Genomic DNA, 27,459 nt, shown 5'->3' with positions numbered 1-27,459 from the left:
AAAATTCATACCATAATAGCCATTCGGAAAGGATTCATATTCTCCCCAAAGGATTCCGATGTCCATAATGCACCATTTGTCATCACCTCTTTGAAATGAATTGTCTCAAACTGGCAGACCCCCACCCGAAACCTACTTCCAATTTTCAGGGTGAAAAATAGCTATTCGTATCTTCCAACTCTACAACCGTATGCAGAGCATGATCCAACTATGTGGAGACATCATTTTCGGATAATCAAGCACTCTGACTTTAATAATAATAAATATAATAATAATAAATTCTAAAACTTGCAATCTAAATTTGAGGAGTCTCTGTAGAAATTTTATAGTTGCCTAGACGTTACAACAAAAGCAGAGAAGTAGAAGCCCAATATCAATCCCTATAAGGGTACTCAACTGCTGTTAGATTTCTTTAAACAGCGTCTAGGATGAACGGAAATTATGCAAGAAGCATATGAGGAAAGGACAGTTAAAAAATTCAAAAAAGCATCCTCCATACCCTCCATGGCAGCAAGTTATAAATTCAGACTTGACCTTGCTTGTAAACAAATAAAATGATTGGAATTACTTCACTTCTTAGAAGACAAAAAAGACATGCTGCACAGCTGATATATTGGCTTCAGTGTTAAGTTTAAAAATAATTAAATATATATATATATATATGTTCAGAGAGATTCAACATCGAGAATGGGAACAGAGTTGAATGATTAAAGAAGCCTCATTTTTATTAATCATAAAATGATCAATTCTATACAACAATTCATATGTGTGACATACACAAACTGTATTCTAACCAAAAGGAGAAGCAACCCTATAGTGTTGTACTCTTTGATGATGAATGAAGAAAAGAACAAAAAGTTAGAGTGAATGAACGTGAAAACCTTCCGTCGAAGAACTCTTCTCTCTCAGCAGAGGAATCCGATATAACTGGGACTACATCAGCAGAATTGTTAAGGATGACGATAGCAGTAACCTTCTATCAAAGATGATTGCCATAGATTTATCCATCAAAAATCATAAAGCAGCTGCTCTCATCCCATGATTCATCCCATGATTTTGCCAAGCAGCAGCAGGATCAACATAAAAAGAGAGAATTCAAGAATAAATTTTGGACCCGCCACACGTTCAAGAATATGCTGCCACCTGTAAGAGTTCAACCAGTAGATAGCTGCTGATAAAGCCTGTTATCCATTTCCAGAATGTTCATCACATTCAGAATGGTGACTAAAAAATGCAATGATGTGGTCAAAATATCAACCAATTGATTATGCCATTTTGAGAGAAAACAACAAGTATCTCAGTAAAAGCTCAATTGCTGCATGTCAATGCAAATGAAATAATCTAAAAGGCTAATGGAACAAAATATGAGTTAAAGATAAATATTACTGTGAAAACTAGGTAACATGAATTTGAAAGCATGAAGATGATCAAAACCAGAAGATAGTGATGATCTAGTGAGTACTTTGAGGGTGTAAAACATGCAGAGTTAAAACTTCTGAGAATAATCTCAAGAAAATATAATATTGTCCCAAACAAAAGTATCAAAAAGACAATCTAGTTCACCATCCTAATCCACAAAAACATCTAGTGATCAGGCAACTATACTCGTTACATACCATCTAGGAACCCCGTTACAACAAACAGTATTTTGCATGCATTTGGCCCCCAACCAGTATTTTAACTCACCTAAAAATTGTAATGAACTCAGTAATGCTCTACTGAATCAGACAGTTAGGGATCTACACTAACACGGTCTGAACTTCAGATAGAATACGTTCGAATGATGCAGATTTGTTTAGGACCAGGGTAGCATGATTCTTAGGCATAGATAGTGTAACACCATGGCCCTTCTTCTTTTTCTTTTTTCGTAGTTGGTACTCACACACACCCCCTCCAAGGAATGACTTACCCACTTGAGCCAACCCCTTGGGATTACCATGGCCTTTCTTTAACCGCAATGATTTTCAAATATAAGGTTTCTTGCAAACATTTCTACTCAAATAATTAAAGCAAAAACTGAAAAAAATTTATTGGGCAAATTTCAGGACCCCTAAAAGAATACCAATTAGGGAGAGCCATAGGAGTGGGATTTAAATATAGATATAGATGAAAAGCACATTAAGCATGTCCAGCTCAGATGATTATATCATATAGAATGAAATACTCATGGAGCCCTTAAATGTTTATTTAATCTCCAATGCATGCACAAGATTCTGGAAGAATAGTGTTTAAAGAGAAAAAGGCCAAGAATACAAAGAAACTAAAAAATACAGAGCACACTAACAAGAAAGAGGTAAAAAGGAAATTTTGCATGGAGTTTGACTTGCTTGCTGAATTAAGTTTTGAGATGATTTGATTAATTGAAGCTAGTAGCTGTCAAATTAATTTATATTTTTACCAAGTTTTTAGTAGTCATTGGGGCATCAAGGATATTTTGGTACTTTCAAGATTTGTGGGATGTAGTAGTGGTAAATGAGCTTACTTTAGGTCAAGTATGCTCGATAGACATGAGCTGTAATGAGTTTTTAGAGGGAGTCCTAGTTGATCTAGAACAGTCTGCAGCTACACAAAAAAATAATAATAAATTCTAGAACAGTCCTAATAGTTAAAGTCAAATTTTTTTTAAAATTATTATATTTTGAGTCAAATCCCAGTGAGAGTAGGAAAAATCAGCAGCCTATAAATAGTTATATTCTATTTAACGTAGTTTTCTGACAATTGTGCATGAAACTCAGTCCAGTAAGCAAGGATGCGGATGGGGAGAAGGGGCAGGATATAACACGGACATACTCACATGGTAAATCTTAAAAAAATTAATAAATAGGACAGGGACACTGGAGGGTCAAGGACAGGGGAAGGGCATAAAGATTATATCACAGAAGCAAATATACAATCTATGACTGTAACAAGAATTTTTTAACTTACAGATCATATAGAACTTTAACCAACATGTCTCAGATAGAAAGATCAAAGATGTAACAAGGACAGAACGTATGTAGATATGTGTGTGTGGTGCATGTATATAAATATATTATAAAGTTGTAATTTTATTTTTCTTACAATTACAATTTGTTTTCATACTAAATGGAAGCCTATTCAACAATAAAACTACATTAGTTCTCTGTTATTATGTGTCAGAAATTGAGAATTTATTTTAAACCATGGACACATCCAACATGTGTATGGGAGTGTCCTGTCAGACATGTCACATACAGATACTTCTCTTTAAAAGCGTATGTCATTCTTGGGCCTCTTAGAGCAGCATCTGTGCGTCTTAGGCTATACTAGTGGTCCATAGTCTTAGGCTGATGAGTTAGGCTATAGTAGTGGTCCATATTTCTACTTTTTTAGTTGCAATATATTTTTCTGCCTTATTAAGTTTTAAGTCGCCACAACCAGAACTGATTTAACCCCTTTTCTAAAGGCATAAAATTTTGCAAGCCGATTTCTAAAAATTCAATCTATCATCCAAATAACATAAACCAGCCTGTTACTATTAACAGGAACTGTTCACAAACGCATATCACTTTTTAGACCCTCTTAAAAATCCCCCCACTTATCCCATTAGGCCACAATCAGCCCCAGAACAAAACTCTTTGATACTGCCCTACATCAAGTTTCATACAGGAGTTTGTAGGATGGTGAATCTTTCCACTCATCTTGCATCAGTTTGATCAAAGTTCTTCTCTGCACTTGTCCTACATCACTTAAATCCATGTCAACATATTGTTTGTGCACATGGTACCTTTAAAATTATAAAATAGTAACCCCACCCCTCTAAAGAATATATATCTATCAATTCCCACAGGAAACAAGAACGGCAAAGTATATGCACATCTGAGAGGAGGGGGAACTTACCAGTTTCCTGCAGTATTTTCACGACTAATTTCCTCCTTAGCAAATTCTTCCAATATAGCACGTTGGCGTTCATTTACTGTGCTGTAGAATAAGATGAAGCACAAATGAGATGCATCTATTCAAGTTCACCAGGAAATACTAGTTCAGAAGTTCCAAACATATCACAGAAAAACAATGAGGTGGCACTCATAACTTTGGTAATTATAAAGAACATGATGTTGCTGGCCAATAAATACTATCCAAGGAAGAGGCAGAAGACACTTCCAGTTCTCATATCAGTAATTGGTAAACTGAAGCATCTCTTACTTAGGTCATCTGATGATTTCACACAACACAACCAGATGCCAAGAAAAAAAAATCTTTAATAAATTGATGCTGCTGGTAATAATCTTAGAAAATGTGATTTCCACTTCACTTATCGTTGAATATATACTCCTAAGTAGCATAGGCACGGATACAATAAAACACGGATACTGTTGTCGTCAGGGGCTTATTTGTTATTACTTATATAATGTAGGGTGCTTATGTGTAATTCTGAAAATTCTTATTATAAAAAGAATGTGGTGGAAGGATGAAAGTATTCTTTCATTGTCTCTCTTTCCCCATCTCTCTCTCTTTTTCTCTCCTTCTTCATCTTCTACTTTACTCTTGTTTTGATGATCTCTTAAAGTCAACGGATACATCGACACATTAATTCCTGAAAAAAGTAGGACACGTATATGGCTATATGGGGCTAGCCAAATGCACAAGGCTCCCGCCATTACGAGGTCTGGGGAGGGTCAAATGTACGTAGCCTTACCTCCATGTGAAGAGGATGTTTCTAGTTTCGAAACTATGACCTCCAAATCACAATGGAGCAACCTTACTATTGCCCCAAGGCCCACCCTCATGGACAAGGCTATTTATAAATATAAATTTATATATATCTATATATATATATATATAAGTAAAATTTTATTTTTATATATCTATTGAGTAAGACTCTTATGGAACTTTGATTCAATTCTAATTTCTATACTATGCATTAAGTGTTCATGCTTAAAGAATGAAAAAGTTTCTTTTTTCTAATTTCACGCTGTCATAATTATGCTTTTGTTCTACATGAAAATGTATCATTGCATGCCTCACTTGTGGCCTTGTTAACAACCATCTACTCTAAAAGCTTAAGCTATTAGAGAGGGTGTAACTTAAATATGTAAATCCTTCAACATTTTTAAACGTGTATGAATAGGAATAGTCTGAGGAGACATTATTGATTCTTTCGTCTACATATTTTAAACATGTGTGAAGGGGAATGGTATGAAGAGACAGTGTTAATTCTTCCATCCACATATTTTAAACATGTGTATGAAGGGAAATGTTCTGAGGAGACAGTAATGGTTGTTTATGGTTTGAGGAGAGGTTGTTTATGGTCAAAGGAGACATGGTTGGTTGCTCATACTCTGAGGAGACATTGTTAATGGTTTATGGTCTGAGACACCAACTAAATCAGATAAGACATATCCACAGTGGTTTGGAGAAAATGCCATGGTTATTTCTGGCTAGTCAAGTTAATGCAGCCAAACATAGTCGTTGGCTATATATTTATAAAGTCCGTGTTTGAGGATGCATTGTCCAAGTTGGGCATCTCAAATTTCTACGAACCAACTTGAGGGAAAATGTTGGCCGAGATATGATAGGCTAGAATCATGGATGTAACTTACCATATTAGCCGAGATATGATAAGCTAGAATCATGGGATTTGACTTTATTTATGCATATATCTAGGCATATACTATGTTTCTTGTAATATTACATATGCTCTTTTTAGTATATAAATATCAGAGTTGTGAATGAGTGTTGAAGCCTCATTCAAGCATTTACATATTATTCATCTCATTCAAGCCTTTAGAAATCAAGTTTATTAATTTCAATAAATTATAACTTTGTTAGGTAGGATATTGAGTCATGTGTCCTACTCAAAACTTGGGTTGTACTGTGTAATGAAATTTGTGAATTTTTTTTTTTAAATTTATCTCGCACAAAAAAAAAAAAAAAAGAGCAAAAGCATAAAAATCGTACAGATTAAAACTTTCCACCAAGCTTTGATGAATACTTGGATAATGAGTACTTAATCTTGAATCCAACTTCAGATTTGGAGTTTGTACTTCCATTGGTAACTCGGTGATTCACTACTTATTAAATGTGGCAATTTATAAATAAACTTTTCCTCATGAAGACTGGGAAGATAAGACTAGTCAAGGACAATATCGTCCCAGCATTCAAGCGGGAACCTGGCTGGATAAACTTTGGGGCAAGTGGACTTCATCTATAGATCAAATCTACTACACTGCCAATGCAGCTAAAGTAGGTCAATGGAGTATCACACCAATTTGTAAAAGCACTGTATGATGTTCAGAAAAGTGTGTATAGCCAGCTCTGAAAGCTTAAGCAATTTGACGCTCAAATAACAACATACAAAAACTGTCTCTCTCTCACCTTGTCAATTAAAACTAATTTCACTGGGGAAGTTTTACCCTGAAAGACCAATATGGTTGGGGGAGAGAAATAAATCTGGTTTCCAAAATGATCACTGTTTTATATAATTTGTATATTCATTGCCTCTTGTGATGCCCTTTCAAGTCCCAATGTCCCTGGTAGTAACACGAGTTATATAGCTTTCAATTTTCATCTCTTGCTTAATTTTTATTGTCTAACTTGAAATTGTTATTTTACTTTTGATATACACTTATGGATGGAAAATTGTTTCCTGTTACTGTTACTGTTATTCAAGGTTATATCCAAGTAACATAAGTAAGACTCGATGAAATTTGAAAGAAATTTGGGCCTTTGGCTTGCTAGAATTAAGGTCCTTTTCTGTTTATCCATCCCATGAATTCTTTAGGAGTGGCGAGCCAACCTATTCTTTAAGTTTTCCCTTGAATTACATTCTGCTTCTCTACTTCCCAGTGTCAAGAGTAACAACCTATGGGGGGGGTTTAAAATGAGCATACCTACAAAAGGTGGTTTTGATAATGTCTTTCTGTTATTGGTTGGAATGTGAAGGTTGTTTAAACTTGAAATTATATTGATCAAACAAATTGAGAGTGATTTCTTAATGGCAACAGTGCACCTTCATGCAAAAGGCAACAATCCTACGTTAGCATCTCAATTTTTGCAGTGTTAAGTGATTAACCAAGCCAAATGGTGCTTTCAGTAAGCATTTTTAGCAAACAACATGGATTTCAAGCTCACTTTTCTAGACAAACAACCTAATCAAAAAGTAACTGGAATAAAGCTGTTCACAAACAGCTCCTTTTTGCACACATTGAAATTCACTGATTCAATAGGGAATCTCAAAATCACACACTTAAGTTGAAGTATTATTTTCCCTCACAGCTCACATAGCTTTTACAATTAGTAACTCTACATCCCTTATTATGTTACCTTCACATGATTCATTCGCTAGGCACTATTTGTAACTGAAAAAAACCTACCAGATTACCCAGCAATAAACAAAAGAAGTTAGGGCTTCATCAATAATATAAGTAAAAGTAGCACTTTCTTCAGAAGAAGGGGAATAAAAGAGGGTGCCAGTGAAGACAAAAAGAGGGGTCTGATTTAGTGATCTTTGCTCTAAAAGCCTCTGCTCCAGGCCTCAAAGAGGCTGTTGTCTCAGTGAATTACCTTCTTCTTACACATAAATAATTCTCAGCCAAGCGCCCTAATCGGATTGCTAACCCTAGCTCTTCAATTGATAGGTTTTATTGTTATGTTTTTGTTGTCTACCTTGAAATTTTTATCTGCATACCCAATTAAGCAACTAGAACTTCTACTGTAATGAAAAAAAATTTAACTGCCTGCCCATGAAAATATCCTTTGGATTTTGCAACCCATGCAGGTATAAATCATATGATGACGCATTATTTTGATTTTAGACTAAATAAAAACAGAGCTCACTGCAAAATAGAAAATCTAACTTAGGTAAAAGGTCAAAGAAAAGGAACAGAGTTCTGATACAGGTATCCTAAGTTCAGGGTCTTTCTTATAAAGACAAACAGTCAAGCAAAATACCATATGGAACTGTCTATCCAAAAGAAATATCTCTCTTGCAACTTCGAATTTTAATGTTTGCAACTCACAATTATACAGACATCATTGTAAAAGAGTTGTTTCTCTTTTAATTTTCTAATTTCCATGCATAGTTGCATGCTATACTGGTCTCTTGTACCCAAATGAACTGATTTGATTAATACAAGTCTACACAAACCATGATCAGATATTGACACTCAAATACATAACAAGCAACAAAATCAAGTGTTCACATTTCCTGAGTTACATTGTCATAATTTTAAATATAACCGAAAAAGACCATACACTAAAATGAAGATCTACCTTCCAATAAAATTTTTAAAATGATCGAATGCCAACTTCTGATAATCCATTAATGTAGCATGCAAATGCACAGCTCAGCTGGAAGTTGTGGTTGACAAAATAATAGTGAAGAGAAGCAAACAAAACGTGTGAACATATTATGGCTATACAGACCTTACAGATTAGAGCAAGAAAAGAAAATGCTTACGTAGGAAAGGTGATGCGGAAGCGCACATGTTGATCTCCATGGTCTTTTAGAAAACCATGCATTGGCAAGCCTTCCAGAACACCACAACTCATAAGTTTAAGTCCACTTTAGAAAGAGAGAGAGAGAGTGCGAATCAAAGTAGATTTCAGCAGAGCAAAAGTTTGGTTTATTGTACCTTTGCCTCTTAGCACAATAACCTGTCCAGGCTGAACCCCCCTGGGTATCTAATAGGACAAAATACAAAGCAAGAAAAAATGATCACAGTTATATTAAATGTTTGTCATGATGAAGCACAGTATTGAAAAAATAACTTTGGCAGCAGTAGGCACCAAAATAAGCTTTAAATGAAAATTAATAAACAAAAAGAATGGAGAATCAATTGAATTTAGTTTAATAAATACATAATTTGACAAAAACAAAGAAAGGGAAAGCCATAAAAAGGGAAATAGAACTTAAGTGAAGGGAAGCCAAAAGGAGTGAAACCTGCAAATAGTCCGGCGTCAAATAATCAAACTACTATAACTAATGTTTTAATAACAAAATCCAACTGAAAAATTGTGGGTCTAACATGATAAACCACTCTAATACACGGTAATCAGCATCCAACCCAGGCTGCGGGATCTTAGGATCCTATGATTCAAATTTGTCACATAGATCTGGATTGTATGAAAAATAACAGAGAGGTAGGATCCTAGTGGGATCACCATGGACTCGGTATGAACAATTCTGACGATCCACATTGAGGCTTTTGTGAAATATTTTATGGATCTAATATTCTGTTTGAACGAAATCCAGTCTAAAACAGTGTCATGTTTCACTTCTCCTTTCTTCATGAAGAGTGCAGTTTTCCTCCGTTTCTCTCTTTTTAAACTCAGAAACAATGTAGTGAGAAGGAAAAGAGCAAAACCAACACAGCAAAATTCTCTTCAGAAATAATATCTAGGAATCCATATTTTTAAAATTCACTTTCAATCTCCTTCTTCTTCTTCTTTGTTTCCCATGCACTACCTTAGAACTCTGTAGATTCCAATGTTGATGCGAGGGCTAGACGTTTTTATCTACATCCGCAATTATTTGGTGAACTTATGCATATACATTTCAAAATTATATTTGTATATGTGAGTGTGTTTTAGACTTGTTCCCTATCTATAAGAAATCATTATGCACAATACTCAACTACCCCCTATGGACAACCACCGCCCCCACCCCACCCCACCCACCCACCCAAAACAAATTGTTTTTCCCACCCAAAGAAAAAGGGAAAAAAAAAATTCCAACATAAGATCCTAATCCAAAGCACCTTGCTCTGAGATACAGGCCCAGCTTGCGTATCACCATACATCCCGCCAGGTTTTGCTAAAAAGTGCTAATAATCAAATTTCCTTCAATTGACCACCCTCCATGAAGTCCTAGCCATCTGAAATCAGGTTCTTTAAGTTCAAGTAAATATCTCAACAATAAAGATCAAATTCAGTTCTTTACTGTCTGTCTAGTTCTAACACCTAATCTTGATTGCAGAAGCCATGACAATGTTCCTCGAGATTATATTTTATCCACAATTTCAACTTCATGTTATTGGGGGTTGGGTTTGGGGGGGGAGTACAAAGAAAAAAATAAGAACCAAACAAAAAAACAAAAGGTTTTGTCAAGCCTGCAAAATAAAAAGTTGGAATGAAATATTCCAAAGCTACATTCAACTGCACTTCCCACAAAGTAAACATTCATCAGCAATATATTACATGCATGAAATCATTCCAGCAGTATCCTCTAAGGAAACCAACACACACAAAAATAAAAAGGAAAAAAAACCATTTGATTACGTCAAAGCAAAAAAGGAAACAAGTCATACTTTCACTTGCACCTTCCCGGATAAAGTCGGCACCTCAATCTTACCACCAAGAATAGCCTGTTCAAAAATAAAAAATAAAAATTTGGATGTCACTAAATTAGCAAACTACTTCAGTTTTGCTTGCAAATATATTAGGTTAGAAAGACATGAAACCACATTTTGACATGTCAAAACTATTGAATATGGTAAAGTCAACTAGGATTGGATATACATATGTATGTATCATGAATTAAAACATTAAGATAATCTGAGAAGCTATCAGACCAGGGAGAAAAACACAAGTTTTGTTAAAGCACATTGCTAGCACTTCAACAATAATGTCAAATATAAGCAGAAGACCATCAAAGAATTCTAATCAAGTATAAAAAATGACCACCGCAAGGTAAATTAAGAAAATGACTAGAGCAAAGAAATTTTCAAAAGCTACAAGGACAATCACATTACTCACTTCAAAAAGGCAATTTGTATCGAAGGACGTGGCTATGTCCCAATAATGCTTAAAAAATTTCTAGTCCACAACAAAGCATTGATTCAAGGGGGACTATAATGTTAACAACTACTCGTGTAGAAGCTTACATCAACTGCCAACTCTTTAGGCAAACATAGTTCAGATAGACATATTTCAGGTATGATGTCCTTTAGACCTGTCTTTTATTAAACATCAGTCTTTACTTGGAAAAGAATTGAATGTTCTTTTATCCCAAAAATTATTGGGCATCATTACTAATAACCTATTAATTGAGTGGTATGGAGAAAGCTCTGACTCAAACTAATGAAACCCACAGAGGTGACAAAAACCTAGCACTTTGATCAGGGGGTCAGAGATTGTATATCATTTGGGTGAGAAGGGAAGAGAGAGAACTTGGAGATAATAAACCTCTAGTCAAGTAAGTTTAACATAAAAGACTAAAGTTGGAATGTTTGATGGATGGATGGATGGATTCAAGATGAAGGGATTCGGGATTCGGGATTCGGGATTCAAATTCAAAAATATATAGAAAGAGTAGCTATTGGAGTCAGACTAAGAAGTAAGAGGGAGGACAGAGTAAAGGATAAGGAAAATTATTTTATTGAGGTCCTTGAGAAACTAAAATCTTTCTGTTGATGCATTTTAAATAACTCCATTCACTATGTTACCATAAATCCACCCATATAAGGCTGATCAGAAAATGCACTAATAAGAAAAAGAACTAGTAAAATAGAAGATAAGAAGCAAAAAGGTAGACCAATACAAACATGGGATGAAATTCATAAAATATCTTAAGAAATTGGGTATAATAAAAGCATAAGTTATAAAGAAAAGAATGGAAGAAGAATTCATGTTCATCAAGAGCTAACCAATTAACTGTGCCAAATAAAAAGCAGAACGATTGTTGTCGAGTCGGAATCATCAGCTTCTACCTCTAACGTGCAATATTTCCCACCTTTTCCACATTGACATGTGTAGTCCCAGTCCATTCTCAGGCACCTACCCCACAAGTCCAACCATTGCTAATGGTCGACGTAACTACAACTTTAAACCTGCCTTCTTACACGGTGATTGGTGGCCAACCAATTTGCCACGTGAACCACTCTCGTACTCCACACACACACACGAGAAAGAGAGAGAGAGAGAGAGACAAAGAGAGACAGACCATCATCTATGTAAAATTGCTGTGGAATCTCTGCCACTAATATTCTTCCAAATCTTCAATCAAGCACAAATAGAACTTATGGAGCCATATACGTGTTCTAAGTTTTCACTCAAACTCAGGAACCGTATGCGTGTATCAAGCTCCCAAAAATATCTCACAAAGTGTAAAAGGCCTTTCAAGTCTAGGATATCATTCTTCATTTCATTTCTATTGTTATGGAAGCCCTACGATGCTTTTTATATCTTTTAAAAATCTTTTTTCCCAAATGAACACAAATTAAAGAAACATTCTTTAAAGCACAATGCATACACGGTTTGATTCATGAAAAGGATGTTCTGGATTAAATATATTTAAATAGGTTGATAGATCACGTAAATTCCAGAGAGCATCAATCAATCGAAAGTTGAGTCTGAATGAAAAGTCTGAGATATGAGGTTGTCAATCAAACTGTCCACCGATCAAGCCTTGTCCAGTTGTCGCTTGATTTGTCAACCTGTACGCGAACAACTTTTGGCTACTACTTTAACAGATTCCTAAAAGGTTCAGGTTTTCCCACATTGATTACAAGTAAAGAACCCAATACCTTTAGACTTGAAGCACTATATAAAGACCTTTAGGCTCTCATAACATAGATAGACAGATATTTACCTGAAAATAAAATAAAATAGATAGACAAATACAGAGAGATCTCTACAGACATTATTGAGAGATCATATAGAGAGAGATCACATAGACAGCATGTTTTTGTTTTCGTCATCTACCATATTGCACGAGATGGTGAGTTATTATTTAGAGTGTTGATCATCATCTTGTGGAGTTACATCGTCATCAACATCAAAGTGTTTCTATACAACAAACACATAACTTGGAAGCAAGTCAATGGAGATCAAATCGCTAGTTGGAGAAGCAGATCGCGTGAGGAGCGGAGCTGTGAACGGGCGGACAATGTGTCAGCCTTTCATCATCTACCATATTGCATTAGATGGTGAGTTATTATTTAGAGTGTTGATCATCCTCTTGTGCAGCTTACATCGTCATCAACATCGAAGTGTTTCTATACAATAAACACATAACTTGGAAGACTAGTCATTGGAGATCAAATCATTAGTTGGAGAAGCAGATCACGTGAGGAGCGGAGCTATTGACAAGCGGACAATGTGCCAGACTCAAGTAGAAAGTTTGGAGGATCAGACTCTATGTCAAGAGGTAACTCGGGATTCTAGAGTATGGAAACTGTTAACCTACTTGTAATATCGTTTTCTCATAGTGGATTTGATCTGACCGGACTAGATCAATTTTTTTTTTTTCCCATTGGGGTTTTTCATGTAAAAATCGTATTTTTTTGTGTGATTGCATGATTTCTTTATTTCTCCTCTATATACTTAACTAATTCATAAAGCTGTGTTTCAAATATAATTGTGATAATTCAATAATTAGCTATTATTAATTGAAATTGGACAAGATCTAATCAACCCCCTCGCCCTCCTCTCTCTCGAACTACTTTGGACCTTGCACTAACTCTAGCATCAGAGCCTTGGATAACGATCTTAGGTACCAACAACTGGTATCAAAGCATATCAGTTGTAGACCCATCAACTGTATATTTTCCAAAAATTGGGAAATAATGTGTTTGTAGTTTGATATAGCCTCTATGCATCCATAAAAATAAAATAAAATAAAATAAAAATCTTTCCAAGTATAATGTTTAAGAAAAACACTTCTTAACCAACCCAAGACCTTCAGAACACTAGTTTTGCCAAGTTAGAAGTCTTCAGAAACCTCTAAAACAAACATGAACTAATATTAAACACAATTATAAGAAAAATGATATTCGAACGCCATTTTTGTACTCATGCACTCCACCTGCTTCTTTAAAAATGGAAATAACAGAATTGTCTTTCAAAAGCACTCTCACACTCCATGATTATACCAAAAAGTCCTATTATATTAAACCTTTGAAGTGATTAAACAAATCAAGTGGAATGCAAGTTTAAAAAAGTGGTGTGGGAAAATCACATCCCTTAAATTAATCCAATAATCCTAGATTTGCTCGTGCAATTTTACTCCTATTGTGCAATCCAAGTGAACAAAGCTGTTAATTACTTGATTCTAAATTGATTTCAATTTCAATATAATTACCATCCAATCTAAAGAAAACTGTCTCGACCAACAAGCTCAGTGACCCAAAAATAACTCAAGATAAAACCAAAATGAAAACTCAATTTGACACGAATTTAGCCAATATAATGACACTTAAGTCCTAAATATATTATCATATGCTAAATAATTACGAATGGCAAGATGAAATTGCAGCCCTCTTCATGTCCTTGGCCAAAGAAATTATAGTATCATTACCAAAATATATAATATAAAATGAGGAGCTAATTGCCTTTTGACATTAACCACCATTTTGTAGCCTGAGATAAACAAGCTATATTACTGTATGAAATACTATAGTTAATTAAAAAATAAGACTCGAACCACTATCATTGTTCCTCTTCTTACCTAAGTAAGCCATCTCATAGCGTTAGGACTAGTAAGTAATCAGCCCCACCCCCCCACCCCCCATATCTCATTCTCCCCCTCATCATCTTTATCTTAAAGATAAGATTACTGAATGATAATGTGATGTTGTGTCCGAATTTGGTTCCGGGTTGCATTGCGACCCGTTGATTGAGCTTTGTGTGGGCCCAAGCCCACACAATGTTCTAGGGGTTCGGGGACAGTGCCCCCCAGGAAAATTTTTGACCCATCTTTTGCTTGCATTTCGTGGACCCTGTTTAGTACTCTCTTGTAATCCAATATTTAAGGATGTTTAGGGTTTGGAGTGGGATATTGAGAAACATTGAAAATCGCAAAAAAAAAAATAGGTGTGAGAGAGCGAGCTAGGGTTTGGGGGCTAAATTTTGTAACCTCCTGATTTTTGTGTAGTGAAACCTTTCGCCAGATCTTCACCGTGGACATAGGCTTTGCCGAACCACGTAAATCTTTGTGTGGTGTGTTTGTTTCTCTATCGTGATTTGTTCTTCGGTTCATTGCGTTTGTCGTAAAAAATAATAATTAGCCCGACACCTTAGCCCCATCCCACAACCCACCCACCCCCTCCCCTCTCTCTCTCTCTCCTTCATTTAAAGATGTGGAGTTTAGCTATCTCTAGTGCACAAAAATATAATTAGCTGTCCTAATAACAAGTCCCCAACATTCTTTTTTTCTTCTTCTTTTTCTTTGTTTTTTTTTTTAAAGCTATCTAACAATGATTGAAGGGTAATAATTTTTTTTTGATAAGTAATGATTGAAGGGTAATATTATTCAATTAAAAAATTTCACCAACTTATTCCACCTTCTTTCCTATATTTTCATCAATGCTGTCCAGTCGAGGCTCATCCATGCCCAATCCCACTGGACAAACCTTCGATTTGCCCCTAGCTCTATAATATACCCGCCTTCCTACGTCCCCTTTGGTTGCCTTGAAGTTGCTGGGGAACAGTGAGGGCTTGGACGCTAGACATAATCCAATATATCCTCAAAAAGGTAGAAGATAAGAAGCCCAACCACTCTTCATTCATCCACCGCTTTGTCATGCAAAAAAGTGATTACTCTCTTTATCCTCCCCCCCCCCCCCCCCCCCTTCTTTCTTCTCTCCTCCTCTTATCCCAAACACCACCACCAAAAAAAAAAATCACATCCAAAATCAAATTAAAGAGAAGCAACTCGGTAGCATGTTCGGGATAATTAGACAAAACAAATTATGTCTTCATCAATTAATTAGTGAAAGTTGTGACACAAAAAGACAAAAACAAACATAAGGTGCTCATCTTCTTTTTATTCACTAAAGGTGGGAAGTTCAGATGCCCCTTACAGTAGACTCGGGAGACCACAAAATAAACAACTTGAAGGAGCTCGCAAGGAAGATTTTTATTTAAGCAAAGTCCAATGATTCAATTAAATAAAATATGATCTCTCACTGACCGACGATCATTAGGTATCCAAATGTTAACTATATACACACATAGGTTTAAGCACATCAAGAAACGTGAGAGAGAGAGAGATAATATACTACCATGTTGCATGCGAACCAAATGACACCATATTGTTAAACAGAAAATTAGACCCAAATATATACACACACACACACATGCCAAAGGAATAGTTCTCACTTGTGTAAAGCTAATATTAGAGTCCACGTATATATCTGCGCCATCTTTAGCAAAAATAGGATCCTCAGCGACCTAAATACCAAAATAAAGGACAATTCAAAAGGCAAATACTGAAACTCCAAAGGTGAAAGGTCAATCAAAAGCAACAACACATTGAAGGTACAAGTCTTCTTTAGTCAACTACTGTTACAAAAATACATTAAATGTTTTTAAGTAGGAATGCAGCTGAACAATACATTCAGATTTGTCAGGACTAAAGGACTCACAACAAGATTCCATACATCACATATATAGCATACTTCCATTGGACAAGTTCATTAGATACTTAAAATTGAAAGCATGCATATATTAAAACTCAAAAGAACATAAGATCGATGAAAAGAAAGAATGGGAAAGGTTCTAGCTGTCTATACACGTTGAACAAAACAAGCAAATTATTACACATCACAAAATTGAATATCTTCTGAGTATGACCGGTGTTGATGATAAATTTAGGTCACATAAAAACCTACAGCTTCTAGGTAATTGTAATACAGAAAAGATAAAAATGGAAACCAAGCATTACCTCCTTTAATTTCCTTTGGATTCAAACACACAATTACTGCATATGCAATACATAAAGCCCTGTAACTAAAATATGGCAATACTGAAATGATACAAAGGAAAACGAGAGGAATAGGAAAAGAGAAACAAGGAAAATGATGGAAGTCAATAATGAAAATATTTCAATTAAATTTTATTGCGAGTGTAAATTGACACTCCCAGCTTCAGGTGAATAAGGAGTCCTGAAAAATGAATAGCATGTTATTCAATTGATGGATGAGATAATTTTGAACAACGATGGGAGTCAGATGTTATGATTACATTAGATTATGACATTGGCATAAATATATTTAACTCTTTAAGTGGATACAGTCTTTTGGAAACTGAATGATTTGGATAGGGAAAAAAAATGAAAAAGTACTTAATCATCTTGACCCCAACACTCCAAATATTGGAAATAAGCAGACTTAAAATTGAACAAATCTATTAATTTAGTTCATTATATGGTAGTTGAGGCTGTTAGGAGTCAGTTGATAATGACTTAATTGTTAATTCAGGTCATTCAAACAGCAATGTTTTTAAAGATCAGCTTCCCTTCTGAGTTGTTGGTCCATCTTCCTTTTTCAGATGCCCATAATAGTTGTCCCCTTTGTAAATTTGACCCATAAAATTTAGAACTTCTTCAGACACACAAACTTCCAAGCACATGCTAATGAGTGAATCTCTAAATTATGAAGGGTTAGTTTTCCATATATTTAAAAAATGGAATTTCTGAAATGGACTAATAATTTGGGATGGAAGGAGTAATAATAATATATTTCTATTACAAACCAACTCAGGATTGATGCAACAAAGCTCATGAGATCAAAGTTGATTGCATAACAGTGCAAGAGTGATCATGAGATGAGGTTCCACGAAAAGCATAGATGAAAAACCTAAAGAAAGTCCCACTGATTGACATCCTTATTGGAGCAAATGTTTACCCAATCAGACTACAAAACACATTTGTCATAACTAGGCAAGGCATAAGTCAAGGACAAACAAGTTTTGTTAAACGTTACAAATTTTTTTATTATTGAACCATTTTAAATCTCACCACTTGAATCATTCACTGGCATAAAGCAACTATTCTTTTACATTTATCAAGTTCTGAATTTCTTAATTCATCTCTGATTTATTATTTTTACTATCTAATTTATCTTCATTATGGTGACTGTAGAAATAGAGAAAGAGAGGTTTCGAGTCAATATTATTAAGACTTCTTTGTGGAAGTTGTTCTATGAAGCAAATGCTACTTCAGCATCATCAAGCCTGGCACTTGGACATTTGAGGAGCACATATCGTCCACCGCTTCTTACCTTTAAAGAGCAAAATCGCAATAGCCATCTTTTGCTTGCTTTAATTATATAAATAAACCACAGGTTAAAACTTAGAGCATAACAGAGGAAAAAAGAAGAAGAAAAGAAGGTGCATGCCATCAAGTATCAACTATCACACAATGTCATTGAACCCACCAGCCTCAATATCACTAAAGGATAAGCTTGCAGAAGATAACTTTTCTATGCAGAGGAGTAAGTGTGTAGTAATTGCAAAATCATATAGCATCTGAATTTTAATCGATCAGGAATATAAAGTATATTGTGCCTTTAATTTTATGTATAGGTTGCCAGGTTGTATTCCTCGGCCTCCAGCATTACCAGCTTTTGGTACACGGATCGTATCCCCAGAATCTACACCTATTCCATTTAAAAGGACATCAGTGAATTAAACAACAAAAACTCATAATGTAAGGTCATAATGAAACGTAATGGTTCTTTGTCTTTAATATTATATAAAAATGCCACAAGTATACACACATATAGAAAGGCAAGTTACATAAGGATATACTAGTTTTTCAATCTTTTTAACCATTTAGGGAGCATTGTATCACATCAAAATCAATAGTATCTTGTCCATTCCAGCAATATTTTTCACTTTTTAGGAAGTAGCCATCTTAGACACCTATCATTTATCTTAAACACGGAAAAAAGTCTGTTATTGACTTCTTGTTACTGAGAATATTTGATAAAATGAAAAAGTATTACACTATGGCCACAATATTGCATTGCCAACTAAACAACCAGAACAAGTAACAACAGCAGTAACTTTCAAAAAAATAAAAAAAAATGTAACAACAGCAGCATACAACCCCTCAACTTGAACTTACAAGCTTTATGAAGGAAGGATTGTGTATTCATGCAAATATGGTCCCTAAAAAAGGTAATATATATGCCATGATTTATTAATCCAACCAAAAAAATGAGATTTGACCCTGATGATATCATATAAATAGAAATTTCAGTACTTAAGGATTTTTCAGACAAGGCTAAAGTGTTTGTAATCATTTGATTGAAAATACATTCAACACCAACCTGCTGGTATTTGAACTGTAACCTTCTTCATTCCTTCAACCACCCCTAATCCTTTGCACGTCGTACAAGATTCCTGCACCATTTTATTATAATGAAAGGTTAATCACATCCAGATTTCAAACCCAATGGAGTTACGTCACACAAAACCTATTGTAGCATTGTGGATAAATAAAAAAAAAAGGAACCATAATATCCAAATTGAAGTTGGGCTATGGGGCTCAAAACTTGTTGCTTAGCGACACAAAAGAAAAAGGAAAAAAAGAACAGAATAGACATCAGATCCTAACAATTCGGCCCAAAAAGAAAAAAGGTTCAGACATCAGACCTTAACAATCCGACCGAGTCCTTTACAAGTATGGCATGCTGTTGTGAATGGAGGAACTGTAACCTAATAAAAGAGTCATGTAGTATTGGAAACAAAGAAATAATTTAATTACTTGTCAGATTTCAAAATGATAAATACAAAAAGTCTTCCTCACAAAGTCTCCTTTCTCAAAAAGAATCATTGCGTTGGATCATCAAAGCACTTACTCTCCCAACGCCTTCACAAGTTGGACAAATTCTTGTTTTCGCATTAAGTGGGTGGCCACGGCCATCTGCATCCAAAGAAAGACGAGGGAAAAGAAAATTTCAATTACTATGACAGGGAAACAAGTATACAACTGACCACAAAAAGACTATAATTTGGCCTAAATAAGAACAAAGCAGTGATTAACTTGAAACACCACATCCTACACAATATTAGATTTCATGCATCCATTAGCCTAAAAAAGTTTTTTCATCACACCATATCTAAACAATAAAAATTTGATTTTTTAAATCAATTCCAAATAGTAATTTTATTGAAGACATAGAAAGGGCAAAACCCATGTAGAAATGTGTAACAGACATCAAACAATAACAATTCACAAGAGTCCATAAACTCTACAAAGATAGATCCAAACCCAAAGTTCTCCGATATCTGGAATAAAAAGCTTCCTATAGTATAACAATGCTTGAGTTTTGCAACCAGAGTCTCAATATAGTGAAAGATTCTTCTATAACTCCCCTTCCAAATACCACCCCCAAAACACCAGCAGAAGCAACCAAAAAAAAAATATATATAGAAAAAGAAAAAGAGCGGCATTTGCAATATCACTAATGCACTATCACTGGTTACAAATGCCCACCCACCAACCCAAATTAGGCCCACGCTGATCAAGGAAAACCCCACCAAATTACGAAAGAAAGCAAATGAAATTCCAAAATGTTCACCACATCATAGTGAAAGAATAAAGGATCAACTGTCTCTGCCATTAAACTACACATTATGCACAGATTCAGAATTATCCAATTTTGTATTAATCAGATTTCCACCATCAAAAAGCTGTCCCTCGGCATCATCCAAGTGAAAGATGCCACCTTTTCTTTTTCTTTTTTCCTGAAAAAAGATGCCACCTTTGATGGTACCATAGAATCAAAAATCTGTCCCTCAACATCATCCAAGTGAAAGATGCCACCTTTGATGGTACCATAGAAACCTAAACCATTTCTCCATGAAGTCACTCACTCGAACATTAGTCCACAACACATTATAGGATTTAATCAAGAACAATTCATCCACCACCATTTGCAATTATTTATCACATAAACAGTTTTCCAAGCCTCTTCAAAGATTCACAGCACAGAGCTTTCTCAAATAAGAGAATGGGGACACTATGAGCAAATGTCTGACAAGGCTAAGTATATGTTCACGTTGAACATACACCAATGAAAGACACACATCTATAATTACATGACAACCAATAATTTTTTTGTGAATGGACACGTCCTATTACCTTTTTATACCTATTATCTCCACAGCCTCTTCAATGCTCTCTCAAATTACTAAATGTGGCTTAAAGAATATATACTTCTTCTAGTTCATGTTAAGAACCATAAATAAACAATAAGGCAAATTCCAAACTGAAAAAAATAAAATAAACAAAATAATTATAATAATAAGCCAAAATCAGATTTTGACAAAGGATAAAGAGATCAGTTTATTGGCAAAGGACGTTCTAAAGACATGGTTCAAAGATGATTCAGATTTTACTCACGGCAAACATCACAGGGAACACTTGACACAAGAGACATATGCTTTGTGCATCCTTCAGCAGCTTCAGAAAAAGAAAGGGATAACTCCACCTATAAGATCCAAAACAATATATTGCACAAGCGCCTTAGAGAAAATAATCTCATCCAACATATCGTGAAAATCAATCTCATGTGATGTGGTGGCCAGAGGCACAAGGTACCTGAATATCAGTTGCAAAATTTCCAGTCTCGTTTTCAAAGATCTGTAAGGATCAAAAAAATTGTTAATACATTGAATATTTCAGTAGCCTAGGAAAAAAAGAAGATTTCAGTATTTTATAATTAGATCAGTACAGAAATTTTAACATGGAAGATGAAAACAAGAATACCTCAGAGAAAATTTTATGGAATGATTCTGAGAAATGAGTTCTATGAGCATATCTAAACCCCTCTGCATCTCCAGTGGCATATTTCACATCCTCTGGACCTCTGGAGTGCTCCTTCATTTGGCAAACAGATGAAGAAAATAACTCAGTGAGTTTGGAAACATTAATTGAAGGAACATACATTGAGGGGCAGCAATTTTTCAAGTTTTTACTGATTAAAATTTACAACCCTCAAATTCGAATGCAGAAGAAAGGGGGAGGAGGAAATGGGGCAATGTAAATGACAAGATTGTAATTCACAATAGTACAATGAGAAGAGTTGTTACCCAGTCATATTTTCCTCTCTTTTCAGAATCTTTCAAAGTCTGAAATTCAACATTCACGACAGAGGGAAGCATGGAATTATCATATAAAGAAATATAAGAGCAAAATTATTCACAATCTTTAGATTGTAAAGATTGTGATACTATGTGAGCAGGCTCTAAAATCGGAAAGTAAAAACAAAGACTATTCAAAACATGGATCACAAACCTCATAAGCTTCCCTTATTTGTTGAAATTTCCTCTTTGCAGAAGGATTATTCTTATTTGCATCTGGATGGTACTTCTTAGCAAGCTGCAATAAATGCTATAAAAGTTAGAACCTTGAAAATTAATTACTGCAGGAAATCACGGATATTTCCCAAAAACGAAAAAGAAAAAGAAAAAGAACATTAGCCTTTTCAACTGGTAATAAATACATGTCATGTAAGACTTGCAGGTTGTTACCAATTCTATTTGACATCATTGACTAAGCAATCCTTGTTCTCTCATCAACAAGTTTACTTTTAATTTCACCTTTATCTAGTGATGAAAACTATGAAACTGGGTTGCTATTCAGAGAAAAAAACAGCAGTTCAATAAATGCTATAAACTACTAATTGTACCCATCAATATAAGGTGACAGCACAGTAATGATACAATTTGGTTCTTTTTACAATTAGCTTTACCAAGAAAACAATGTTTAATTAATATATGTATATAAATATAAATATATATATATATATATATATATATATATATACACACATATATATTCAGAAGCTTCAACATACTGCAACAGAAAGTTTATGTAGGCCTAACACACACCACATTGAAAACAAACTCGCATGAAAAGACAGAATTAGATGAAAGAACTACATTAATTACAAAGGGTAAAATAAAGTCAAGCCAAACTAACCATCTGATGTTTCAGCTCAAGCCAAGGTTGACTAGCAACATTCAACCTGGTTTATGCCTGTTTTGCCAATGCTCATGCATGTTAACTAGCCGAACCAAAACTGTTAATTACCAAATGCCCAAATCAAATAGTCACACCTTTTGCATCTCCTTTCGCGTTGCATTGTGGGGCGTGATGTCTGGGCCATGTTCTCTGCTATCTTTGGAGTTTGTTGGGTTCTTTCTGGTTCCACGGTGGATACAATAGAGGCTTGGAGAGGGTACATACTGGTAGCCAAGCCCGACATGCTTGGAGAATCACTCCACTTTGTTTATGGTTGGTTTGTGGAGAGAAAGGAATAGGAGTTTTTGACGGGGAGGAAACTCCTATTTGATCTCATCTTAAATATACTATTCTGAGTTCTTTATTCTTTTGGGTTAACAGGCAAAATTGTGAATCCGTGGGTCGTCTTTTGGAATATGTAGATAGCTTGAACCTATAGCTATTCTTTTTTGTATATTTTGTTCCTTGGGTGCGCTCCCCTCTTGAGCGCTTTTTTAATGAAATGCTACTTTTATCAATATAAATAAATAAAATATATATATAATCACACTGTTCTGCAATCTAACCCAATTTCAACATGAATCAAAGCTAAATCAAAAATATTCCTCATACCACATAAGTGTATAATAGGAAAGAATGGAAAAAAGAGAATTCATGTGGCTGACCCATCCATATGGGACATAAAGATTTTAGGCATTCCACTTACCAAGAAAAAGATTTTAGCTATAGGGAATTTGGGTTTCTATGATTTATATTTAAACACTATACTTTCTTTACTTTGAGTTATTGTGATTTTAAGAGATTCAAACATTTGGAAATGGATTAAACAAGAACTCATTGAGTGTAGTGTTAAAAGCATTTAGCTCATGTCATCCAGTCATCATACGTTGTTCCCTATTTATCATTGAGTATGATTTCTCCATTTCAATTACAATTATCTATGAAGCTTACATAGCAATCTAAAATATTCCGAGTGGCTTCTTGCAGCGGCTTGTTCTGCACTCAGTTCAGTTCTTCCACTACAAAATCTGTAAAAGGTGATGAGCCCTTTAGATACGAAAGAGACAATTAAAATAAACCAGTATAAGGGAGGCATTTTGATGTTTAAGTGATAGAGAGAAATTTGTTTTCATTAGTTCATTTCCTCTATTGGATAAAAAGGGGAGGAATGTAAGAAGCTCCTTTTGGAGCTGATTGATCCACCGCAATCTAAAATATATTTGAGATATCCTGCAACTGTTGAGCGATGCATTCCACTTTCACAAGACTAAGGATTTTCTCACCCTCTCACTAGAGCCCAAGACCCCAAAACGAGCAAGTTCTCTCTCCCAAAAAGAACCACCAGGTATCACAATGGTCATTCGATGGCATTGGCTATCAGAAGATTTTCCATACAGAGCACTATGTAAAAGCTTGATTGAATTGACCAAAGTTTTGTATGAGATGATCTCAGAACATCACGTAATAGTTATCTTCCCAAAACATCATGTAATAGTTATACATTTACTAATGCAACAACACATGTGATCGTAAGCAAAACGTAAAAGCTTCCTACAAAAAATAAATATATACTGTAGCATACTAGCAACCCTAAAATGATACAGATATAAAGAATATACTCAAAAAATAATAATAATAATAAATATTTTATATATAAAGGAACCCAGGAAAAAGATTAAAGGACGGTCCAGTTAGAAACACTAACATATACTCACCTCGTGAAAAGCCTTCTTAATCTCATCTCGGCTGGCATCTTTAGAAATACCAAGAATTTCATAGTAATCTCGTTCCATGGAGTAACAAAAGCCTGGAAACAAATCAATTAACTAAGGAGCATATAAATAGTAGAACATAAGCTGGTAATCTCAGAACTTGTAGTGATGGTAGTAGTAATAACAGTAAAAAAAGAGTAATAGAGTAACAAAATCCTGGAAACAAATCAATTAACTAGGAAGCATATAAATAGTTGAATACAAGCTAGTAATCTCAGAATTTGAAGTGATGGTAGTAGTAATAATTGTAAGAAAATAGTACAAATATTAATAATTATAATAAAAAGGCTATGATAATCATAATGGAATTCATATGAAAAACAAGTGCCTTTATGTTTGGAAAATCGAAACCTGTAGAATGTATAAAACACTTCATTTGTGGCATTCCTGTGGTTGCAATATCAGCAGGCCTTCCTACAAAACTGCAACTGTACAAAGCTGAGAAAAGAAGCGCATACACAGCATTAGTGAGTTATAAATATAGTACAAAATGGATTATTGTAATGGCATGTTAGGCAACGTTTTTGTTTCGTGTTTTTAGTTGCCAAATACGTTTAAAAAAAATAAAAATAAAAACAGAAAAAAGTGGTAGAAGTGTGTTTGGTAATGTTTGTTACATTTGACACAGTACCACATCTGCTTCAAAAAATGGCCCAAATCTGGAAGAAGAAGAAGAAGAAGAAGAAGAAGAAGAAGAAGAAGAAGAAGAAGAAGAAGAATAACAACAAAAACAAAAACACAAAAAGATGTTTTCAAGTGTTTTTCTATTGTAGCCAAACGTCTGTAGAGATCTTTCTTTCAAAAGGTAATATAATGTTATCACATATTTTTTACAATTATCCAAACTTTTTTTCATTTTTTGCTTAAAACATTGTGCAATAAATTTTCATTACTAAACATGCTTTTTTTTCGAAATAAAACACAGCACAACAAAAATTGTTTCTGCTTCATATGAAATCAAAAACGCATAATAGAAACGGTTGTCAAACGGGCCCTAAGTGCTTTACTTTACGCAATACAACTCATTTATATTTGACACATTGTAATACAGATCACCCATAAGCATAACGGCCGTTATGTAGTGGACCAACAGTATTGCCAGAGGGCAGTACAGAACATTACAACCATTCATTAATAATTCACAACAGTAAACAGCCCATAGTGTCATAATAGTCAAGTCAAAACCTTTCTTCTCTTTTCATTTCTTTTTTTTTTTTTTTCTTTTTTGTGTGTGTATTCTCACTTTTTTTTTCTCAACCAAATTGATATAATTGTCACGTTTAGAGAGAGAGAGAATTCGGCAAGCTAAGTAGCATTGACACTGACACTATACGATACGGATACGACGATATGTCAAATCCTAAAAATATAATTTGGACACATCGTGGACACAACTAATATAAATATAAATTTTTATTTATGTCCATTGAATAAGACAATAATAAAACTTTTAATTAATTTATAATTTCTATATTAAAGTTACATAAGTTAGAAGATCTATGCAAATGTCATCAAAATATATTATATATTCAATTACTCTCCTACCTCGTCATTCTAATTGTATTTTTGTCATCTATAAAAATAATAAATAAATAAATAAAGTGTCATTAGATGCTATGGTATGTGCATATTGTCAATTTTTTTTGAAAAAAGAAAAAGAGGTTGGATACTTTGACGTATGTTCATAATATTATTTCTAAGACTATTATATGTTTGAGCTCTATAAGACTTTTATTGAAGAGTGTGGAGTTTGTTGGTTTCCAAAATGTGTAATGTGTCAAACACAAGCACAGATATAACCATACTCTGGCTCTTTTTTTCCCGTAAGAATTAAGATAATATTATAGCTTTAGGTTATCGGTGTTTTATTAATAGATAATACATTGAACTAATAATTGAAGGCCAAATTGCCACTAATAAAAATTACTGAAAAATACCAACATTATAGTATTTCAAATATGCATATGATAACCTATATGTGTGTGTGTGTGTGTGTGTGTGAGCTTGAGTATAGTGAACAGTTGCTTACTCCGATGGTAAAGCGTTGAAATTCTCCTGTCCAAGTGTGCTCGATAAAATGATGATTCCAGAGCGGCAGGAGACGGCAAATGTCGCCGACACTGCAATGAATACGTTGAATTAATTAAACATTTTCTGGAACCTAATCAGATCAATACAAATGATTCTTAAATTTACCATCCAATTTTGCAACAAAGGCTTAGAGCTTATTGCCAACCATCTGAATCTGCCCATTTGAAGTCGAAAATGTGAGATGTAATTCAATTAGGGCTCCAATTGAAGAACCATCAGTCAAATCATGAACAGATGATGATTCGGTGTTAGAATAAAAACTCCCGAGCGACAAAGTCTTGATTTGGGATTTAGGGTTTTATGTAACCGTTGTCTTGCAGGAAGGGTTTTGGAATCAACAGAGATTCTCACACTGTTGCTTATTTTTTACTGGTCAGAGAAACGACGACGTGTACAATTCAAACGCATCAAGTAGTGACATCCTTTCTTTATTCTTTCTTCTTCCCTGTGTCAGCTTGGGGACAATTTGAGAAACGTATTGCAATTTTTCTTTAAAATAATAATATTACTTTATAATACAGTATCTAACTTATTTTGAATAGTTGCAAAGTGTTAATATGAAATTTAAAAGTTCTTCCTTTTAACTTAAAAATAATAATAAATAAAATTCGAACTGTCAAGCAAATCTATATATATATATATATATATATGTAAATGGTGGCCAAGGTGGGCTAAAAAGCCTTAAAGTGACAGCACAAGCATAGTAGCATAACTATATCTAAACATAGTACAAGAAGACCAGCTTCAGGCCCAATATATACCCAACCCAATGGACATGAGTTTGAAATATCCGTTAATAAGCATACCAATTATGAATGGCTAGTCCAACTAATTACAGTTTCAAGGCCATTAATGCCCAATCTGCGACGAGGGAGAGTAAAT

The 27,459-nt window shown here is 34.5% G+C and overlaps 1 protein-coding gene across 6 annotated transcripts; it reads right to left on the bottom strand.

Annotated features, from left to right (window-relative positions):
- Positions 1–699: 699 nt before the first annotated feature.
- On the bottom strand, positions 700–27,139 carry LOC132280140 (chaperone protein dnaJ 1, mitochondrial). 6 transcript variants are annotated; one of them, XR_009471476.1, is made up of 19 exons: positions 26,683–27,139; positions 26,516–26,606; positions 24,838–24,924; positions 24,430–24,521; positions 21,986–22,069; positions 21,781–21,819; positions 21,458–21,568; positions 21,290–21,331; positions 21,092–21,179; positions 19,545–19,609; positions 19,339–19,401; positions 19,014–19,086; positions 18,247–18,338; positions 16,060–16,131; positions 10,269–10,325; positions 8,595–8,643; positions 8,420–8,489; positions 3,859–3,934; positions 700–1,181 (listed from the first exon to the last, which is right to left on the bottom strand). XR_009471476.1 is itself a non-coding variant. In XM_059782267.1 (19 exons), the coding sequence occupies exons 1-19, from the start codon at positions 26,737–26,739 to the stop codon at positions 1,154–1,156; spliced, it is 1,341 nt and encodes a 446-aa protein (XP_059638250.1). In that variant the 5' UTR covers positions 26,740–27,138; the 3' UTR covers positions 700–1,153. The 6 variants fall into 6 exon arrangements, 4 of the variants coding, with proteins under 4 accessions (XP_059638250.1, XP_059638249.1, XP_059638252.1 ...); XM_059782267.1 differs by having other exon boundaries at positions 3,859–3,939; positions 26,683–27,138; XM_059782266.1 differs by having other exon boundaries at positions 700–1,143; positions 3,859–3,939; positions 26,683–27,134.
- Positions 27,140–27,459: the final 320 nt, after the last annotated feature.

Source organism: Cornus florida, unplaced genomic scaffold (assembly GCF_030987335.1).
Source record: "Cornus florida cultivar Cherokee Brave unplaced genomic scaffold, ASM3098733v1 CherokeeBrave_3.0.0_Hap2_Chr10, whole genome shotgun sequence".
Classification (NCBI taxonomy): domain Eukaryota; kingdom Viridiplantae; phylum Streptophyta; class Magnoliopsida; order Cornales; family Cornaceae; genus Cornus; species Cornus florida.
The sequence above is the reverse complement of the archived record's forward strand: the minus strand, read 5'-3'. Positions and strand labels throughout refer to the sequence as shown.